This window comes from Chenopodium quinoa, unplaced genomic scaffold (genome assembly GCF_001683475.1).
Source record: "Chenopodium quinoa cultivar QQ74 unplaced genomic scaffold, ASM168347v1, whole genome shotgun sequence".
In the NCBI taxonomy this organism is placed as follows: domain Eukaryota; kingdom Viridiplantae; phylum Streptophyta; class Magnoliopsida; order Caryophyllales; family Amaranthaceae; genus Chenopodium; species Chenopodium quinoa.
The window spans coordinates 6157434-6174282 of NW_018744633.1; the positions used below are offsets into that span (position 1 = coordinate 6157434).

The 16849-nt window shown below is 38.9% G+C and overlaps 1 protein-coding gene across 1 annotated transcript; it reads left to right on the forward strand.

Moving 5' to 3' along the window:
* Window positions 1–7476: 7476 nt before the first annotated feature.
* Window positions 7477–10606, forward strand: LOC110701471 (protein disulfide-isomerase-like). The gene is made up of 10 exons (XM_021879121.1): window positions 7477–7643; window positions 7962–7992; window positions 8101–8391; window positions 8506–8694; window positions 8824–8955; window positions 9120–9260; window positions 9425–9544; window positions 9652–9769; window positions 10054–10166; window positions 10278–10606. The coding sequence occupies exons 1-10, from the start codon at window positions 7477–7479 to the stop codon at window positions 10476–10478; spliced, it is 1503 nt and encodes a 500-aa protein (XP_021734813.1). The 3' UTR covers window positions 10479–10606.
* Window positions 10607–16849: the final 6243 nt, after the last annotated feature.

The window sequence follows — 16849 nt, forward strand, 5'->3', positions numbered from 1 at the left end:
AGTTGAGAATCTGAGCAGGCGTCAACTTTCCTTGCCCCGGCTGCCTTACACATGCGGATACCGGCTAGCAGGGCCTCGTATTCAGCTTCATTATTTGAAGCTTGAAACTTAAATCGTAGAGCATACTCGTATTTGTCCCCCTCTGGAGAATGACAAATTACGCCTGCCCCACAACCATTCAGCGTAGAGCTTCCGTCTACATAAACTTTCCAAATTTGATCAGTTTTATCCGGCTGTATCGGCCTTGTCATTTCAACAATGAAGTCTGCAAACGCCTGACCCTTCACCGCCCGCCTGGGCTCGAAAGTGATTTCTAGACTTTGGATCTCCACAGCCCATTTGATCATTCTTCCGGATGACTCCAGAGTGGTCATAGGCCTTTTGAGCGGCTGATCGGTGTAGACGGTAACCGGATGAGCCAAAAAATATGGTTTCAACCTCTTGACTGCCTTGAACAATGCCAGACCGAATTTTTCAATCATGGGATATCGCAGTTCAGCATTCCGGAGGACATGGCTTATGAAGTAGACCGGGAGCTGGTTGCCGTCTCTCTCAGCAAGGAGGACGACACTCAAGGAATGATCTGAGACGGCCAAGTACATGTAGAGAGCCTCCTGGGGTAGGGGACTCACCAATCTTGGAAAAGAATGCAAGTGTTGCTTCAACCTTTGAAATGCCGCCTCAGCCTCTTCACCCCATTCGAACCTTGACCTCTTTTTGATTGCCTGAAAGAAATACAAGCACTTGTCACCTGACCGGCTGAGGAACCTCCCCAATGCCGCCAGGCAACCGGTAAGCTTTTGAGCTTCCCTGACAGTACGAGGCGACTGCATGTCAATCACCGCCTGCACTTTGTCCGGATTGGCCTCAATGCCTCTCTGATCAATCAAAAATCCAAGAAACTTCCCAGACTCAACTCCAAAGACGCATTTTTTTGGATTTAACATGACTTTATGCCGCCTGAGGGTGGTGAAGGTTTCTTGGAGGTCGGCTAGATGATCCGCCTGTAGCTTTGACTTTACTATCATGTCATCGATGTACGCCTCCACATTCCTTCCAATCTGATCATAAAAGACCGAGTTCATCATTCGTTGGAAAGTGGCAGGCGCATTCTTCAACCCAAACGACATCACCGTGTAGCAGTAGAGCCCTTGATCTGTGACGAAAGCCGTCTTTTCTTGGTCTTTCTTCCACAAGGGTATCTGATGGAAGCCGGAGTAGGCATCCATGAAACTCATCAGGGCATGCCCGGCTGTAGAATCCACCAAATGATCTATCTTTGGAAGCGGGTAGCTATCTTTTGGACAAGCCCTGTTCAGGTCCGTGTAATCTACACACATCCGCCAGGTTCCATTCGGCTTTTTCACAAGGACGACATTGGCTACCCACTCCGGGTAGTTACATTGCCGGATGAACCCAGCATCTAAGAGTTTCTTGACCTCGGCTGCTGCCGCCTGGGACCTTTCCTCACCATGGTTCCTTTTCTTTTGCCTGACCGGCTTCTTTTTAGGATCCACAGCGAGTTTATGAACAGCAAGATCCGGACTCACACACGGCATCTCTTCTACTTCAAAGGCAAACACATCTTTGAACTCCTTTAGCAAAAGGAGAAAATCTGATCCCAAACTTTCTAATGCAACCGTTCCAACCCTGACGGTTCTGTCTGGCCGGCTGTCTTCAAGTACAATGTCAATTATTTCTCCAGCCGGCTGGGGTCGTAGGACGTCTGGCCTCTCCCCGGACAGTGATTGCTATTGTTTCTCTTTTACAGGCGCCAGTTGGTCCGCCTTCCTCTTTTTACCGGCTGGCTTAGTAGCAGGTAAGCTTTGATCACAGTCATGTTCAACTATTTCTTTTTCTTGACCGTCTGTGTCAAGCGTTGGTTTGATGTCCGAGAGGTAACACTCTCTCGCCATCTTCTGGTTCCCACTCAAGGAACCGACTGTGCCATCATCCCTCTCAAACTTAATCAACATTAGGGATGGGATGATGACCGCCTTTGAGATGTTAAGAGCTGGGCGGCCAATAATCACGTTGTAGGCAGTCAGCTCTCCTACAACAAGAAACTTGATAACCATGTGCCGGCCCTTTCCCTTTTCTCCGAACCGTATGGGTAGATCAATCATGCCCACCGGATGTACTACTCCTCCCCCAAAACCTACAAGAGGATTTGAGGCCGGCTGCATGCTACTGGGCTTGTACTTGAGTTTCTCCAAGCACCGGTAGCTGATGATGTCGGATGAGCTCCCGGTATCTATCAAGATCCGGCCGACTCTTTGATTGGCGATTTTGCACTCGATGACTATCGGGTCGTCATGAGGCCGCCTGACATCTCCTCTGTCTTTCTCGGAGATGTTAACTTCAGGAAATGAATATTCTGACGACTGGCCCTCATCCACTGAGTTGACCAGTCTCCGAATGTTATCTTTTGTGCCCCGGATGGTAGGCCCGCCTCCCGCAAATCCACCGGCTATGGTCAGGATGGTTTCATCATCCGTATCCGATTGAGTAGCCGGCTTCTTTGGGGGTGGTCCTTTAACTTGTTTGGGAGCACCCTTTGACTTGGATAGGTATTGCTTGAGAGCCCCCTCGTCAGCCAGCCGGTCAAAGAGTCGCCTGAGGCTAAAGCAACCCTCGGTGTCATGGCCAATTTCCTCATGGAAAAGGCAATATTTGCTCTTATCCCGGGCGCTCAAGGGACTCTTCATAGGAGCCGGCTTTTCAAGATTCAACCGGTCTTTTTCTTCGTTGAGAATGGAGGCACAGTCCCTATTGAACTCGTACTTGGGCACATACGGATCCGACCTCTTTCTTTTCTGGAGAGGTTGTCCGGATGAGTCTGTCGCCCATACCCCCTTTCTCTTATCTTCTTTTTTGGCCGACTGGGTAGGCCGACTATCTTTTTTATCGGATCTTTTGTAATCCGTTGGAAGTTTCACAGCACACAATTCCATTGCCTGAATGTAGGCCTCCGCCTTCATGAGCGCCTCGTGAAGAGTAGAGACCCTCTTCCTAACCAAGTCAAACTTAAAAGTTGATCCGTCTTTTAAGCCTTTAAAGAAATCGGTATAGGCAACGTCATCAGACAATCCATGAATTTGGATCCTCATCAGGTTAAACCGCCTGACATATGACCGGAGCCCCTCTTTATCTCCCTGCTGGATTGCCCCTAGATCTAGGCTTGTTTTCTTGGCCGGGATGTTCATAGAAAAGTTGGACGTAAACCAGTAGGCCAAGGTCCTGAAATTATTGATGCATCCGGCTGGGAGGTTACCAAACCAACGTTGAGCAATCCTTTTCAACGTTGCCGGGAAGCATCTGCACCATGAGGCGTCATCCAAACCCTGCAAATACATCAGGTTGGTGTATGCCATGAGGTGATCTTCCGGGTTGGTGGTACCGTCATAGGTACCTACTAACACGTTCTTGATCTTAGCCGGCTGGGTCATCTCGGTGATTTCTCTGGAAAACGCCGTTGGCTGTTCCCCAAGGTTGAGCAGCCGGAGCTGCCAGTCCGCAGGCTGGAGAGGCGGCTGCTGATACCCCCCGAAAAGACCCGGTTGGGCGTAAGGAGATCCAAAAGGCGTGTGTGGAGCTCCATGCAATGCCGGTTGGATCATATGCAGGCCGGATCGAGCGGAAACCTCGCCCGTCCGGCTGTCATTATTTGTTCTCGAGTGTCTCCCTGATGTGGCATTGAAGCTGTCTCGAAAGGTTGACGTAGATGCTGACTCGGAGCGCTGCTGTGTCTTATCTTGAATTAGCGTCCGGGCATCAGAATAAACCTTCTTGGTTCCATCCAGCTGAATGTGCCGGACGGGCTTTCTGACTCCATCTACGGGAGTGCGTATCTTTGAGAAATCAAAGGGCCTAGCCGGCATGTTTGACTTCGGATGCGGGGTAGATGCTTTACCCTTGACTGTTTTAGCTGTCTTTTTTCCCAGACGCCTTTCTTCCGCCTGACCCTTGCGGGGGCCGGCTGTATTGCCCAGAAGGCCTCTGATCTCTCCTTTGAAGCTCACCATCATACTCTTGAGTTCATCTCTGGAGACTGGGGTGGCTCCCTCTGAAGCAGGAGTCAACCCAAGCGGTCCCCTAGTAGGATGATTTGGGCCTGCCTGCTGCTCTGCTCGTTCCCTCTTGTCTTTGGAACGAGTATGCTTTGTTCTGAAGGAACCATCGGCAGCCGTGTAGGCTTCAATTTCATGATTGCCGGATGTGTCTTGGTCCGAGTGGACCTCAGCCTCACCGGCAGGCTGACTACTTTTACCCGACTGTACCGGTTCTGAAGTCATCTAGCAAGTACTCTCCCCACAGACGGCGCCAGATGTTTGGGGGTTTTTGATGTGTCCTACGGGAGAGTTACAATTTCCTAGTATGCTCCTTCCTTCGCCGGTACCTGCACAAAGAACGGAATACTCCGGCTGGGGCTGGGGTGTTCCGCCTCCGAAGATTAAGTTAGTCTCTTTCTAAATGTGGAAATAAGACAATAAATGCTTCTCGATTTGAGAGCGTTTGCAAGGGAATTTGTGTTTTGTTGGTTTTTGGAAGATGATTCGATGGATCGATCCCCATTAATGAGGTCTGCCCTTACTATTTATAGTAGGGAGAACTGTACCTCAATTAGGGTTTAATGACACGTGTCGCAAAGGAATTGAGCCTTTTGCTGACCGTTGCAAGCTTGACACGTGGCAGGCCTTTATTGGGCCACGTGGCTTAGGGTTATTTTTACCCTAAACACCAGCCATCTCCCAACATGTGAATCACACGCACCTAGCCTAACCTAGATCGATCAACCCATATACACCATCCCAAGTAGAACTAAAACTCATCCCAAGTCGGATGAGCTCGAGTCAACCCATATACATCATCTGATCAACTTATTAACTTAGCCAGGAAGAATGGCTTAGGTCATTCTTGTGTCAGAATTTTACAACCTAACCTAGATCGATCAATCCACTCACCAATCAACTCCATCTACTTAATAATATCAAAATACTACGAATAATTGTCTCAAGTACTAAATAGTTGCACCGGCCATTTTTTTAGGGTCAAACTTATCAATCTTTGACCGTAAATTTTTACTTGTATACAAGAGAAAAAAACGTTGTCAAATGAGAATTATTGGAAGCATAGTGGATCAATAAGATAAGCATCTTAAAATAATATTTACTACCTTCGATTTTTATTATTTACAACTTTGGGATTGTGAGATACGTAGTATAAAATATTCCAAAGTTGCAAATTATAAAAATCGGAGGTAGTATTTAAAATCTAGAATTAAAATATTTTATTGTCTAATTAGTCTTGCCACAAAGTCTTATATGTGGCTGGCCATACCGTGGAATGAGGGTTACTTGGTCAGTATTAAAAGGGTTACTTCGTCCTTGTTATAGAGTTACTCGGTTAGTGTTATAGGGGTTACTTTGTTAGTGTAATGGGGGTTACTTGGTCGATATTAAAGGGATTAATTCGTATTTGTTATAGAGTTACTCAATCAGTGTTATAGGATTACTTTGTTAGTGTAATGGGGGTTACTTGGTCAGTATTAAAGGGATTAATTCGTATTTGTTATAGAGTTACTCAATCACTGCTATAGGGGTTACTCGATTGGTATTATAGGGGTTACTTAACCAATATTATAGGGTTACTTTAAATGGCCGCACACAAGACGTGCTATAGTCTTGCATATGTGGTAAAAAAATTACTTTGCCTTTAATTTCCAACCAAAAAAAAAAAAAAAAAAGCAACCTTTTCAGACGTGCACATCAATTTACAATGGAATATTGTTACACATTTACATTTGCTCTCACTAAATTGAGTATGTGTTCATCCTAAAATAGATCTCTCATATATGATGACACTATTACTAATTCTGTTTAAACAAAATAAAGTAATGCTGGTGACTTGTTTACTTAGTCGTAAATGGTTGTTAGTTTTGATGATTTAAAATTTAATATTTCTATGTAGTGACTTTAATTAAAATGAAAATATACTATGAGTACATTAATAATATATACTCCGTAGACAATGGCGGAGCCAGGATTTGTAATCCGGGGGACAAATTTCGAACGTTTAATAAATCGGCAAAAATTTTAAGGAAAAAAATAATCAGATCACATAAATTGTTTATTATATATTTGAAATTGCATATGAAATATGACAACTATAAACGAAGTATATACATTTTTAGGACAAAAAATTTATTCTTTTATGGCAAAAGAGGAGCTGTTAATAGTTTCATTGCATATCAATAAAATTATCAACGAGCAAAATAATTTTTTGTTGGTGAATCCCCAATTTTAAGTTATGTAATCCTCAATAATTGATAAATACGATTTATCAAATAAAAAGCATTTAAACAAATTGATACTAGATATAAAGGGATTTGGGTTACATTCGAAAAAAAAAAGAAAAAAAAACCATTAACACGACTTTATTTGACTAATATACTATATATAATGGGATTTGGGTTACATTCGGAAATAAAAAAAATACAACTTTCTTTTAGTAATGAATTTATTACAATTTGTTATGTAAATAAAAACTTTGAGACCTAGTTCCAAACAATTAATAAAAATTAAAAATAAAATTTAGGCACACATAATAAAAGAGATAAAAAAAACGAAGATATGTATTCATAACAAATTGATGAATAACACATTAGTAATCATTATCAACATTTAAGGCGGCACTTGATTAAAATTTTACAAGAAAAAGAAGTTTAATGGGAAAAAAAAAATTAAAAAAATGCATGGACAAAGAATCAAACCCTTGATCAAAAGGAGACATAAGCCTTACTCAAAGTACAATAACCAACAAGCCATATTTAACCTTTATGATATAAATGCTTTATGTAATGTATTTATTCTATTTACTGTATCTGGTTAAGCTAACATTTTTTTTTTGGAAAATGGGGGGGGGGGGGGGGGGACAACTGTCCCCCATGCTCTAACGTGGCTCCGCCACTGTCTGTAAATGTGTATGTTCATCCTATAGTAAAGTTAAATTTGGTTAGTTTTATTTTTAAAGGATACTTAAATTGATAGGAAAATGATGAATTTTCAAAAACAAAAATTTGATCTAACTATGACTAATATGAGGAAACGCTGATAGTAAATGCGGTAATGAAATTATAAAATTATACAAAATTATAGGATAAAACAATGTTTATTGTGTCATCATTAGAAGTATGTATTAATAAGTCGACTTTTAAATTGTGTTATAATTTATTAAAATGAATGTTGTTGCACTTCCATTATAATTTGGTCTGACTTAAGTATATATGATGACACTATTACGATCCTATTACAAGAAATAATTATACAATATTATTATGTTATATCCTAACACCATACTCTAATTTCTCTTATATAATTCATAAAATGGAGGATATTGATATCAACATCTCTTCATAAAATTTCCACTACAACAAAATTAAGAAGAGGGAGGAGCTGAGGAAGGAATTAGAGGTCAATGGCGTTGACTTTAAGGGGTTTAGTGCTGTGTTTGGTTGTGGTTTTAGTATCACTAGTATGTAGAATTCAAGGAGAGGAAGAATATGTGATTACTTTGGATCATTCCAACTTCACTGATATTGTTTCCAAACATGACTTTATTTTTGTCGAGTTTTATGCCCCTGGGTATGTTTTTTCAACTATCTTATTTACGTTATCTACCGTCTCCGTCTCTATCAACTTTTTTGTGTGTGAGACAATTACCATCTAAACAAGAAAATTTTTTAGAAACGAAGAGAGAATATGCTATGATTTTAGAATATAATATAGTAGTAATGATTAATGACTGATGCATGAATCTATATTACTCCATATTAAAGTCGCAAAAGGGATATTAACTATTTATACGGTATATATGTTAGATTTGAAATTGAAACTCGTCCACAAATATATTCTTTTATAGCTCTCTCCTTAAATCATAATCTCCTTTAATTCTGTTTTCAGGTGTGGGTTTTGCAAATCACTTGCTCCAGAGGTAATAACAAACTTAATTAATATTAATTATGGATTTGAAACATTTTTAATCTAATCATAACTCCTTAATCAATCCTCATAATATGATCTTAATTTTGTTGTTTTACAGTATGAGAAAGCTGCTTCTATACTAAAGAAGCATGACCCTCCGGTCACCCTAGCGAAAATCGACACGTATGAAGTTGTAAACAAGCCCATTGCTAGGCAATACAGAGTTAGTGGTTACCCAACCCTTAAAATTTTTAAAGATGGAGGCAAAATTGTACAAGATGAATACAAAGGACCGCGAAAAGCAGAAGATTTAGTTAAGTATGTGAAGAAACAGATTGGTCCTGCATCTGTTGAGATTACATCAGTTGATGATGCTACTACTGTCATTGATCAAACCAGGAGTTTCATTGTTAGTACACTTCTTTAATTATGTTATTTTAATTAAGATTGATTATTCGTGTTTATTATACGTGACATATATGTGTACAAAATTATAACATAATGTTCAAATGTTCATGTACAGGTAGGGGTGTTCCCTGAATTTTCAGGGGAAGAATATGAAAATTTTACCAAATTAGCTGAAAATTTGAGAAGTGATTATGAATTTGTTCATACATTGGATGCTAAGGTTCTTCCTAGAGGCCATTTGTCAGTCAAAGGACCGATGATTAGATTGCTTAAGCCATTTGATGAACTCTTTGCTGATTTTGAGGTAATTGTGAGTGTTGAGAGATTATATTTTGTTAATTTGATATTTTTCTAGTTAATTTTGTAAATGGTTGTGTTAAAAGTATAATTACAAATTATTGATCATATTATAATTTTACTACATGTTTAATAGGATTTTGATTTGAGTGCCATGGAGAAGTTCATTGTAATAGAAGATAACCCTTCAGTCACTGTGTTTAACATGGATGAACCCGGAAATCCCTACATTGGTAGATTCTTCTCCGAAAGAAATCTGAATACCAAGGTACTTAAGGCCGGCCTCTTATATATTACTTGTATTGACGCGTATTCCCTCTGTTTGAGACTAATTGTGACATTGATAGTGTAATTGTTACATTTTTATCAACGAAATTAATTTCATATGGAGTCACCTAAGTAATACCCAATCTTTGTTATATATTTTGGCAGGTTACAATGATTTTGAACTTTGCTAATGATAATGCTGCCGCACTTAAGTCCAAATTTTATGATATTGCTCAGCTACTCAAAGGTGGCAAAATAAGCTTCTTATTGAGTGAACTTGAGTCTAACAATGAACGTCTTCTTAAGGTTAGAAGGTTACAAATCTTACAATCCATCGCAAAGCTTATATAATTTCAAAATCTACTTCAGAGTTAAATGTGACCTAATATTTAGAGACGGGAGATTTATTCTGTATGAATACTATTTTAATCTAAGATTTTTTTTTTTCTGTTATGTTTTGGACGATCTAGTTTTTCAAGCTCCACGAATCTCAAATTCCTCTCATCTATATACAAGGAAAAGGTGATAAAAAATATCTCAAAGCAAATGTTGAACCTGATCAAGTTGTGCCTTGGTTCAAGAAATTCCTGGTTGGATTCTTGTCATCTAAACATTTATTTGTTTATTTTTCAATTTATTTATTTATCGAATTTTGTTAATAATTTCGAAAATAATTTAATTTAATGCTTATATATAGAATGGCAAGATAAAAGAAGACGTAAAATCACAACCTATTCCTCAAGAAAACAATGAACCTGTGAAGGTGGTGGTTTATAAGAACTTCAAAGATATGGTTTTCAATTCTGGGAAGGAAGGTACAAATTAAATTTTGCTGAATGTTATAATTATTACTCCGAAGTTATTTTAATTAAGAGTTTAGATATTTTTTTTATGTCAACTTTGTGTCCATCAACAATAATCGACCATCTTTAATGTCAATACCATATATCTACATCATCATTGCCGGTGTATATAATTTCATTTAACTAAGGGAAAACGACCCTCATACATGCTTTTGAGAGGAAATTAAAATATCGAGTTTGTGAAATTAATTATATTAATTTAACCACGTGCACAATTGTTGATCCATGTATTACAGTTTTGCTAGAGTTCTATGCACCTTGGTGTGGCCATTGTAAGAAGCTTGCCCCAATCTTGGATGAAGTTGCTCTCTCATACCAAAATGATCCAAATGTTTTAATTGCAAAATTTGTAAGTTTTAATTTATTTTAAACCACTCAAACTTCAAATACTAGGTATGAATCTAGCTGTAACATAACTATGTTACAAAACACTAAAATAAATGCATTATTTATCGATCAGGATGCAACTGCAAATGATATCCCAAGTGACAAGTTCGTCAAGGTTTCAAGCTACCCAACCATGTACTTCATATCATCAAACAAGGAGATAATCAAGTACAATGAAGGTAGAACGAAAGAAGACATTATAAATTTCATTCAGAAACATAGGCATGACGCGAAAGACAAGGATGAACAAGATTCATTTAAGGATGAATTGTGAAAAAACAATTAGCTTGATAAAAAAATTATTTCAAGAATGATTTGATCTTCCAAATAGACCAATTTTCAAGGGGATCATCATCAATTGTTCTAATTTCTCTGTACTTGTGGACTTTGTAGTTCTGATGTTGACGGACAAAATGTCTAATGTTTAATTTTGTTTATATATTACCCCGTAGTCATTTGATCTTGCTTTTTCAATCAAGCATCAATAAAAATTACATGTTTTCATATCGTATTTTCAGGAGTATTCAAAATTTATGTCACACTAAATCTCATTGTAGCCAAACACAGTTTCTTAAGTATATAAACCTCAATTTAAATCAAACTGACAACTTACAAATTAAATAAAGATAATTTGACCTAGTTGAGTCCAAAAAATTCCACTATTAATGGATACACTTGTTAACGACATGTGCTAGCTTTTCCAAATGATAGTTTTATTTGACTTAGCTTAGTCTTCTTTTTTTAACTAATTTTCTCAATCCAATTTAATACACTATTACTTTATATACTGACAAAATTAAGATCAATATTAATTTGTACTTTGTATATATGAACTTGGTGCCTAGAATTAGTACTACAATTTATTTAAATTTTAAGTGAATAATCATCAATTATCTATGTAAGGGTGCTTGACTTTGATTTGCGATCTATAATTTTCTTTTACTATCTCCTTTAAACATTAATTGCAACTTTGAGGTATTATTTGTTACATATAAACTAGTCCAAAGTTGTAACTATATTTAACGGATGTATTATATGGTTGAATATCTTGAAGGCATCACTTAGTCTTTATTTATGTCGAAAAATCCTCAAAGAATTGTTTTTTATTTACACTTGTTTCCCTTCTAAATTACCTTTCATGCATAACTACATACTTCTACACTTCTAAGTAAGAGCGGTTTGGATTAACTTATATTTCAGATAATATATCGTTCTTTTGAGTATAAGATAGATATTCAAATCGATACCTGATATCCAATATACAAAAATTAGATAGGATTATTGTTTTGCTCAATCCTATATATATCAACCATAAATCCATAATGTATACAACACATATCAAATTGAGTTCACACAATCAAACTAGCTAGGATCCTCAATCATGATTTCATGAACTAAAACACTTATAACTGTGATCATTATTATAGGATTATTAACTGAAATTAGATAATCAAACATGATAATGTGAGTAATTAAGGCAGATTCCCATCCACCAATAATTTATAGAAATAAACTACCACGATTCAATTATTTATACATTTAAATTTTCATATCTCACTATATTGAGGAAAATAGGATATATTTTCCAAAGATCTTAGGATATATTGGATAGCATATTTTTAGTAGTTAACAATATCTTTTGATACTTTCCTAAATCTATCTTGATTGGGATTGTGTTAGCTTGTATTATATATAGTGGTTTTCTGAGAAATAATACCCAAGATTTATGTTTCATTAATTCTACATGGTATAAGAGCCAGTTTTTTTTCTCAGAAAATTTCGCCATGGCCGGTGATGATACACCACCACCACCGCCACCACAAAAAATAGAAACCAATTCACCATTCTATCTAGGGGCACATGATAGACCTGGTGACTTTATTACTCCCATTCGGTTAAAACTTGACAATTTTGATTCGTGGTCTCATGCAATCTTTGTTGCCCTTTCGTCTCGGAGGAAATTTGGGTTTTTGGATGGTACTATCACTGATTGTGTGCCGCCTGCAACCAAGGAGGATTGGGTTGTGGTGCACTGTATGCTCGTTTCATGGCTCATGAACACGATTGATCCGGAGGTAAAATCTTTGCTTTCTAATTATGATAATGCAAAACGCTTATGGGATGATTTACATGAAAGGTTTTGTGTGGTTAATGGTCCTCGTATTCAAAATTTAAAGGCCCAAATTAATAGGTGTGAACAATCTAAGAATATGACAATGGCTATTTATTTTGGGACATTGAAGGTCTTATGGGATGAACTTGCTAAACTTGAACCTTTAATTAATTGCAAATGTGGGAAGTGTACATGTAATGTGGGGAGGCAACATGAAAAGAGGCGTGAGGATGATAGACTTCAACAATTTTTATTAGGTCTTTGTTCCGAGTATTATGCTCAAACTAGGTCTAACATATTAGCACAAGACACACTGCCTACATTGAATAAGGCTTACCAACAGGTCTCTCAAGATGAACTTGTGAGGGGTCTTGATCGTATTCGAGAGGAACCAGTGCACGCAGCTGGCTTTGCTGTCCGTACTGGTCAAGCCCGTGGTCATGAGGTGTCTGACCGTAATGCTAGTGGCTTGGTGTGTGCAAAGTGCAAAAAGGGTGGACATGAGACTTCACGATGTTGGTCTGATAAAGTGTGTAATCATTGCAAGAAACGGGGACATATAGAGAGAAAGTGTTTTCAGTTACATGGCTATCCACCTAGCACGGGTGAAGGCAGCCAGGGGGGGCCACTCTCGGCTGGCCGTGGTCAAGGTTCGGTGCGTGCCAATGCAGTCTTGGGTTCGGGTGCACCGTCTAATGGTCAAGTATTCTCAAGCGAGCAATGGAAAGCAATCACGGGGTTGTTTGGTAATGTCAATGTGTCTGAAAATCGTTTGAGTGGTAAGTTTGATGTCACTTCATGGATTATTGATACCGGAGCTACTCACCATGTTACAGGAGATGATTCTTGGTTGTTTGATACACGAAATTTTGAGTGTCCCGTTGGTTTACCTAACGGGGACACAATGTTAGCCTCTTTGATTGGTTCCGTTCGTTTATCGGATCAGCTTACCCTCACCGGGGTGCTTTTTGTCCCTTATTTGAGTTGTAATTTGCTTTCCGTATCTCAACTTGCTGATGAGCTTAATTGTACTGTCCAATTTAACTCTTATATGTGTGCTATACAGGACCAAGCGAAGGAGCTGATTGAAACGGGAGCTAGGAGGGACGGACTATATTATTTTAGCAAATCGGACTTGGTGCATCATGTTGGCGTTATTGGAACAACATCAAACTTAGAGTTGTGGCATCGTCGAATGGGGCATCCTTCCGAAAAAGTAGTTAAGTTGCTTCCTCATGTTAGTAGCAATAAAGATTGTTTAGTTAAGGGGTGTGAAGTATGTATGCGTGCTAAGCATCCTAGAAATAAATTTCCTCTAAGTGATAGTAGAGCTTCTAGGATTTTTGAGAAAATACATTGTGATTTGTGGGGTCCATATCGACACGTTTCGTCATGTGGAGATCGTTATTTTTTGACAATTGTTGATGATTATTCACGAGCAGCTTGGATTTATTTGTTGGTTGATAAAACTGAGGTATTACGCATGTTTTTTTCGTTTGTTGCAATGGTTGATAGACAATTTTCCCAAACAATTAAAATTGTGCAGAGTGACAATGGTACCGAATTTAATTGCTTGTTTGATTATTTTAGTACCACTGGAATAATTTTTCAAACATCATGTGTGGGAACTCCTCAACAAAATGGGAGGGTTGAGCGTAAACACAAACACATTCTTGAAGTTGGGAGAGCTTTGAGGTTTCAAGCAAAATTACCTATCTATTTTTGGGGGGAATGTGTTCTTGCTGCAGTTCATCTAATTAACCGTACTCCTACCCCATTGTTACAAAACAAAACTCCCTTTGAGATATTGTTTGATAAACCACCGTCTTTTGATGCCATTCGTATTTTTGGTTGTCTTTGTTTTGCTCATAACCAAAAGACTAAGGGTGACAAATTTGCGAGTCGCAGTAGAAAATGTGTTTTTGTGGGTTATCCTTTTGGCAAAAAAGGATGGAAATTATATGATCTTGAGTCCAAAGAGTTCTTTGTCTCACGAGACGTGAGGTTTGTAGAGGATGTTTTTCCTTATGGTACTCCGGAGGATGTGAATATTGTGTCCCATGATGACATCAATGGGGGGGTGGATGATGATTTTCTAGAGTATGAATTGTTGGATGATAATCAGGGGGATTTGAGTGTTGAAAATGCTGGGGAAATTACAGATTTGCAGGCAGCCACGAGCACAGAGCATGCTGCCCCTCACTCGCAGCCACCTGCGACCGCAGGAAATCCCGCGGCTGGGCAGAAGGTCCTGCCAGATTCTGCTCCAACCGCTGGAAATCCAGAGACCGCAGGAACAGTCGCAGAGCAGTCTACCGTGCCTCACACCAGCAGCTCCGAGCAGTCCCAGCTGGAGTCTACCGTCGCCTCTGAGCCGCCACAACCGGAGGTTTTGGGTCGGGGTTTACGTGACAAAATTCCATCAGTGAAGCTTCGAGATTATGTCACTCATTCCGTTTTTGCTAATAGTCCGTCTCAGTCCACTCCGTCCTCCAACACTCCTTCAGGTATCTCTTATCCTTTAGCACATTATATAAATTGTGACAAATTTTCTGCGAATTATCGTAAGTTTCTCGCAGCCATTGTTCATGACAAAGAACCGAAATCTTTCAAAGAAGCTATGAAGCATGAGGGTTGGAGGCAATCCATGAAAGAAGAGATAAACGCTTTAGAAGATAATGGCACATGGACTTTAGAGCACCTTCCTCCAGGCAAGAAAGCTTTAGGAAGTCAATGGGTGTACAAGACAAAATTTTTGTCTAATGGCCAAGTTGAGCGACTCAAGTCTCGTTTAGTTGTTTTCGGTAATCATCAGCAGGAAGGCATAGATTATGGAGAGACTTTTGCTCCTGTGGCTAAGATGACTACAATTCGAGCTTTTCTTGCAATTGCGGCTTCTAAAAATTGGGATCTTCATCAGATGGATGTTCACAATGCCTTCTTACATGGTGACCTTGATGAGGAGGTTTACATGAAATTGCCCCCTGGGTTTGAGAGTTATGATCCATCATTGGTGTGCCGTTTGAGGAAGTCATTGTATGTTGAAACAGGCTCCGCGATGTTGGTTTGCAAAGCTAACGACATCTTTGAAAGGGTATGGTTTTATTCAATCCTACTCTGACTACTCTCTTTTCACATACACTAGAGGCACAGTTCAGATTAATGTCTTGGTGTATGTAGATGATCTTATTATTTCTGGGAACGATTCCGCTGCATTGACTGTGTTTAAAGCTTATCTTGGTGACTGTTTTAAAATGAAGGACCTTGGTCCCTTGAAGTATTTTTTGGGTATAGAAGTGGCTCGTAGTTCATCTGGGGTGTTTGTGTGCCAACGGAAATATACGTTGGACATTATTTCTGAAGCAGGTTTGTTAGGGGCAAAGCCGAGTGGTTTTCCTATTCCACAAAACCATAAGCTTGGCCTTGCCGATGGTCCATTGCTTAAGGACCCTGCGTCCTATCGTCGATTGGTAGGGAGATTGATTTATCTTTCGGTTACACGACCGGAATTGGCTTATTCAGTACATGTTCTGTCACAATTTATGCAAGAGCCGCGTTCTGAGCACTGGGAAGCGGCCATGCGTGTGGTTCGATATTTGAAGGGTACCCCAGGTCAAGGAATTTTGTTGAGTGCAACTAGTGACCTAACCTTGCAGGGTTGGTGTGATTCGGATTGGGCGACGTGTCCTCTCACTCGTCGTTCTTTGACAGGATGGCTTGTTTTTCTTGGTCATTCTCCTATTTCTTGGAAAACCAAGAAGCAACCTACAGTGGCTACTTCTTCGTCTGAGGCAGAGTATAGATCCATGTGTTCCGCTACGTTAGAGTTGAAGTGGTTAAAGGCTTTATTATTGAGTATGGGGATTGAACATCCTCAGGCAATCAAGTTGTTTTGTGATAGTCAATCGGCTCTTCATATTGCTAAAAATCTAGTGTTTCATGAACGCACTAAGCACATTGAGGTTGATTGTCATTTTGTCCGTGATGCAATCAATGAAGGGCTAATATCTCCATCCTATGTGCCTACTTCTTTTCAGTTAGTAGATATTTTCAACAAGGGACTTGGGAAATCACAGTTTGATTTTCTCCTTTCCAAGTTGGGCATCTTTGATCCGAGTGCTCCAACTTGAGGGGGGGTATTGAGGAAAATAGGATATATTTTCCAAAGATCTTAGGATATATTGGATAACATATTTTTAGTAGTTAACAATATCTTTTGATACTTTCCTAAATCTATCTTGATTGGGATTGTGTTAGCTTGTATTATATATAGTGGTTTTCTGAGAAATAATACCCAAGGTTTCTGTTTCATTAATTCTACACACTATCAATTTTTTTTTTAAAAAAAACAAATAATGATTCATTAGAGCTGACCAAATTAAATTAGACCAATCAGAAACTTCCATGACAAAGCACGTCCAATAACACATCGCCACATCAGCATAACAACTATCAACGTGCTTATCACGTGACATTAAATACACTTCAGACAGTACTCTTTCCTCACTCTATAAAGTAGAATTATTTCAAGA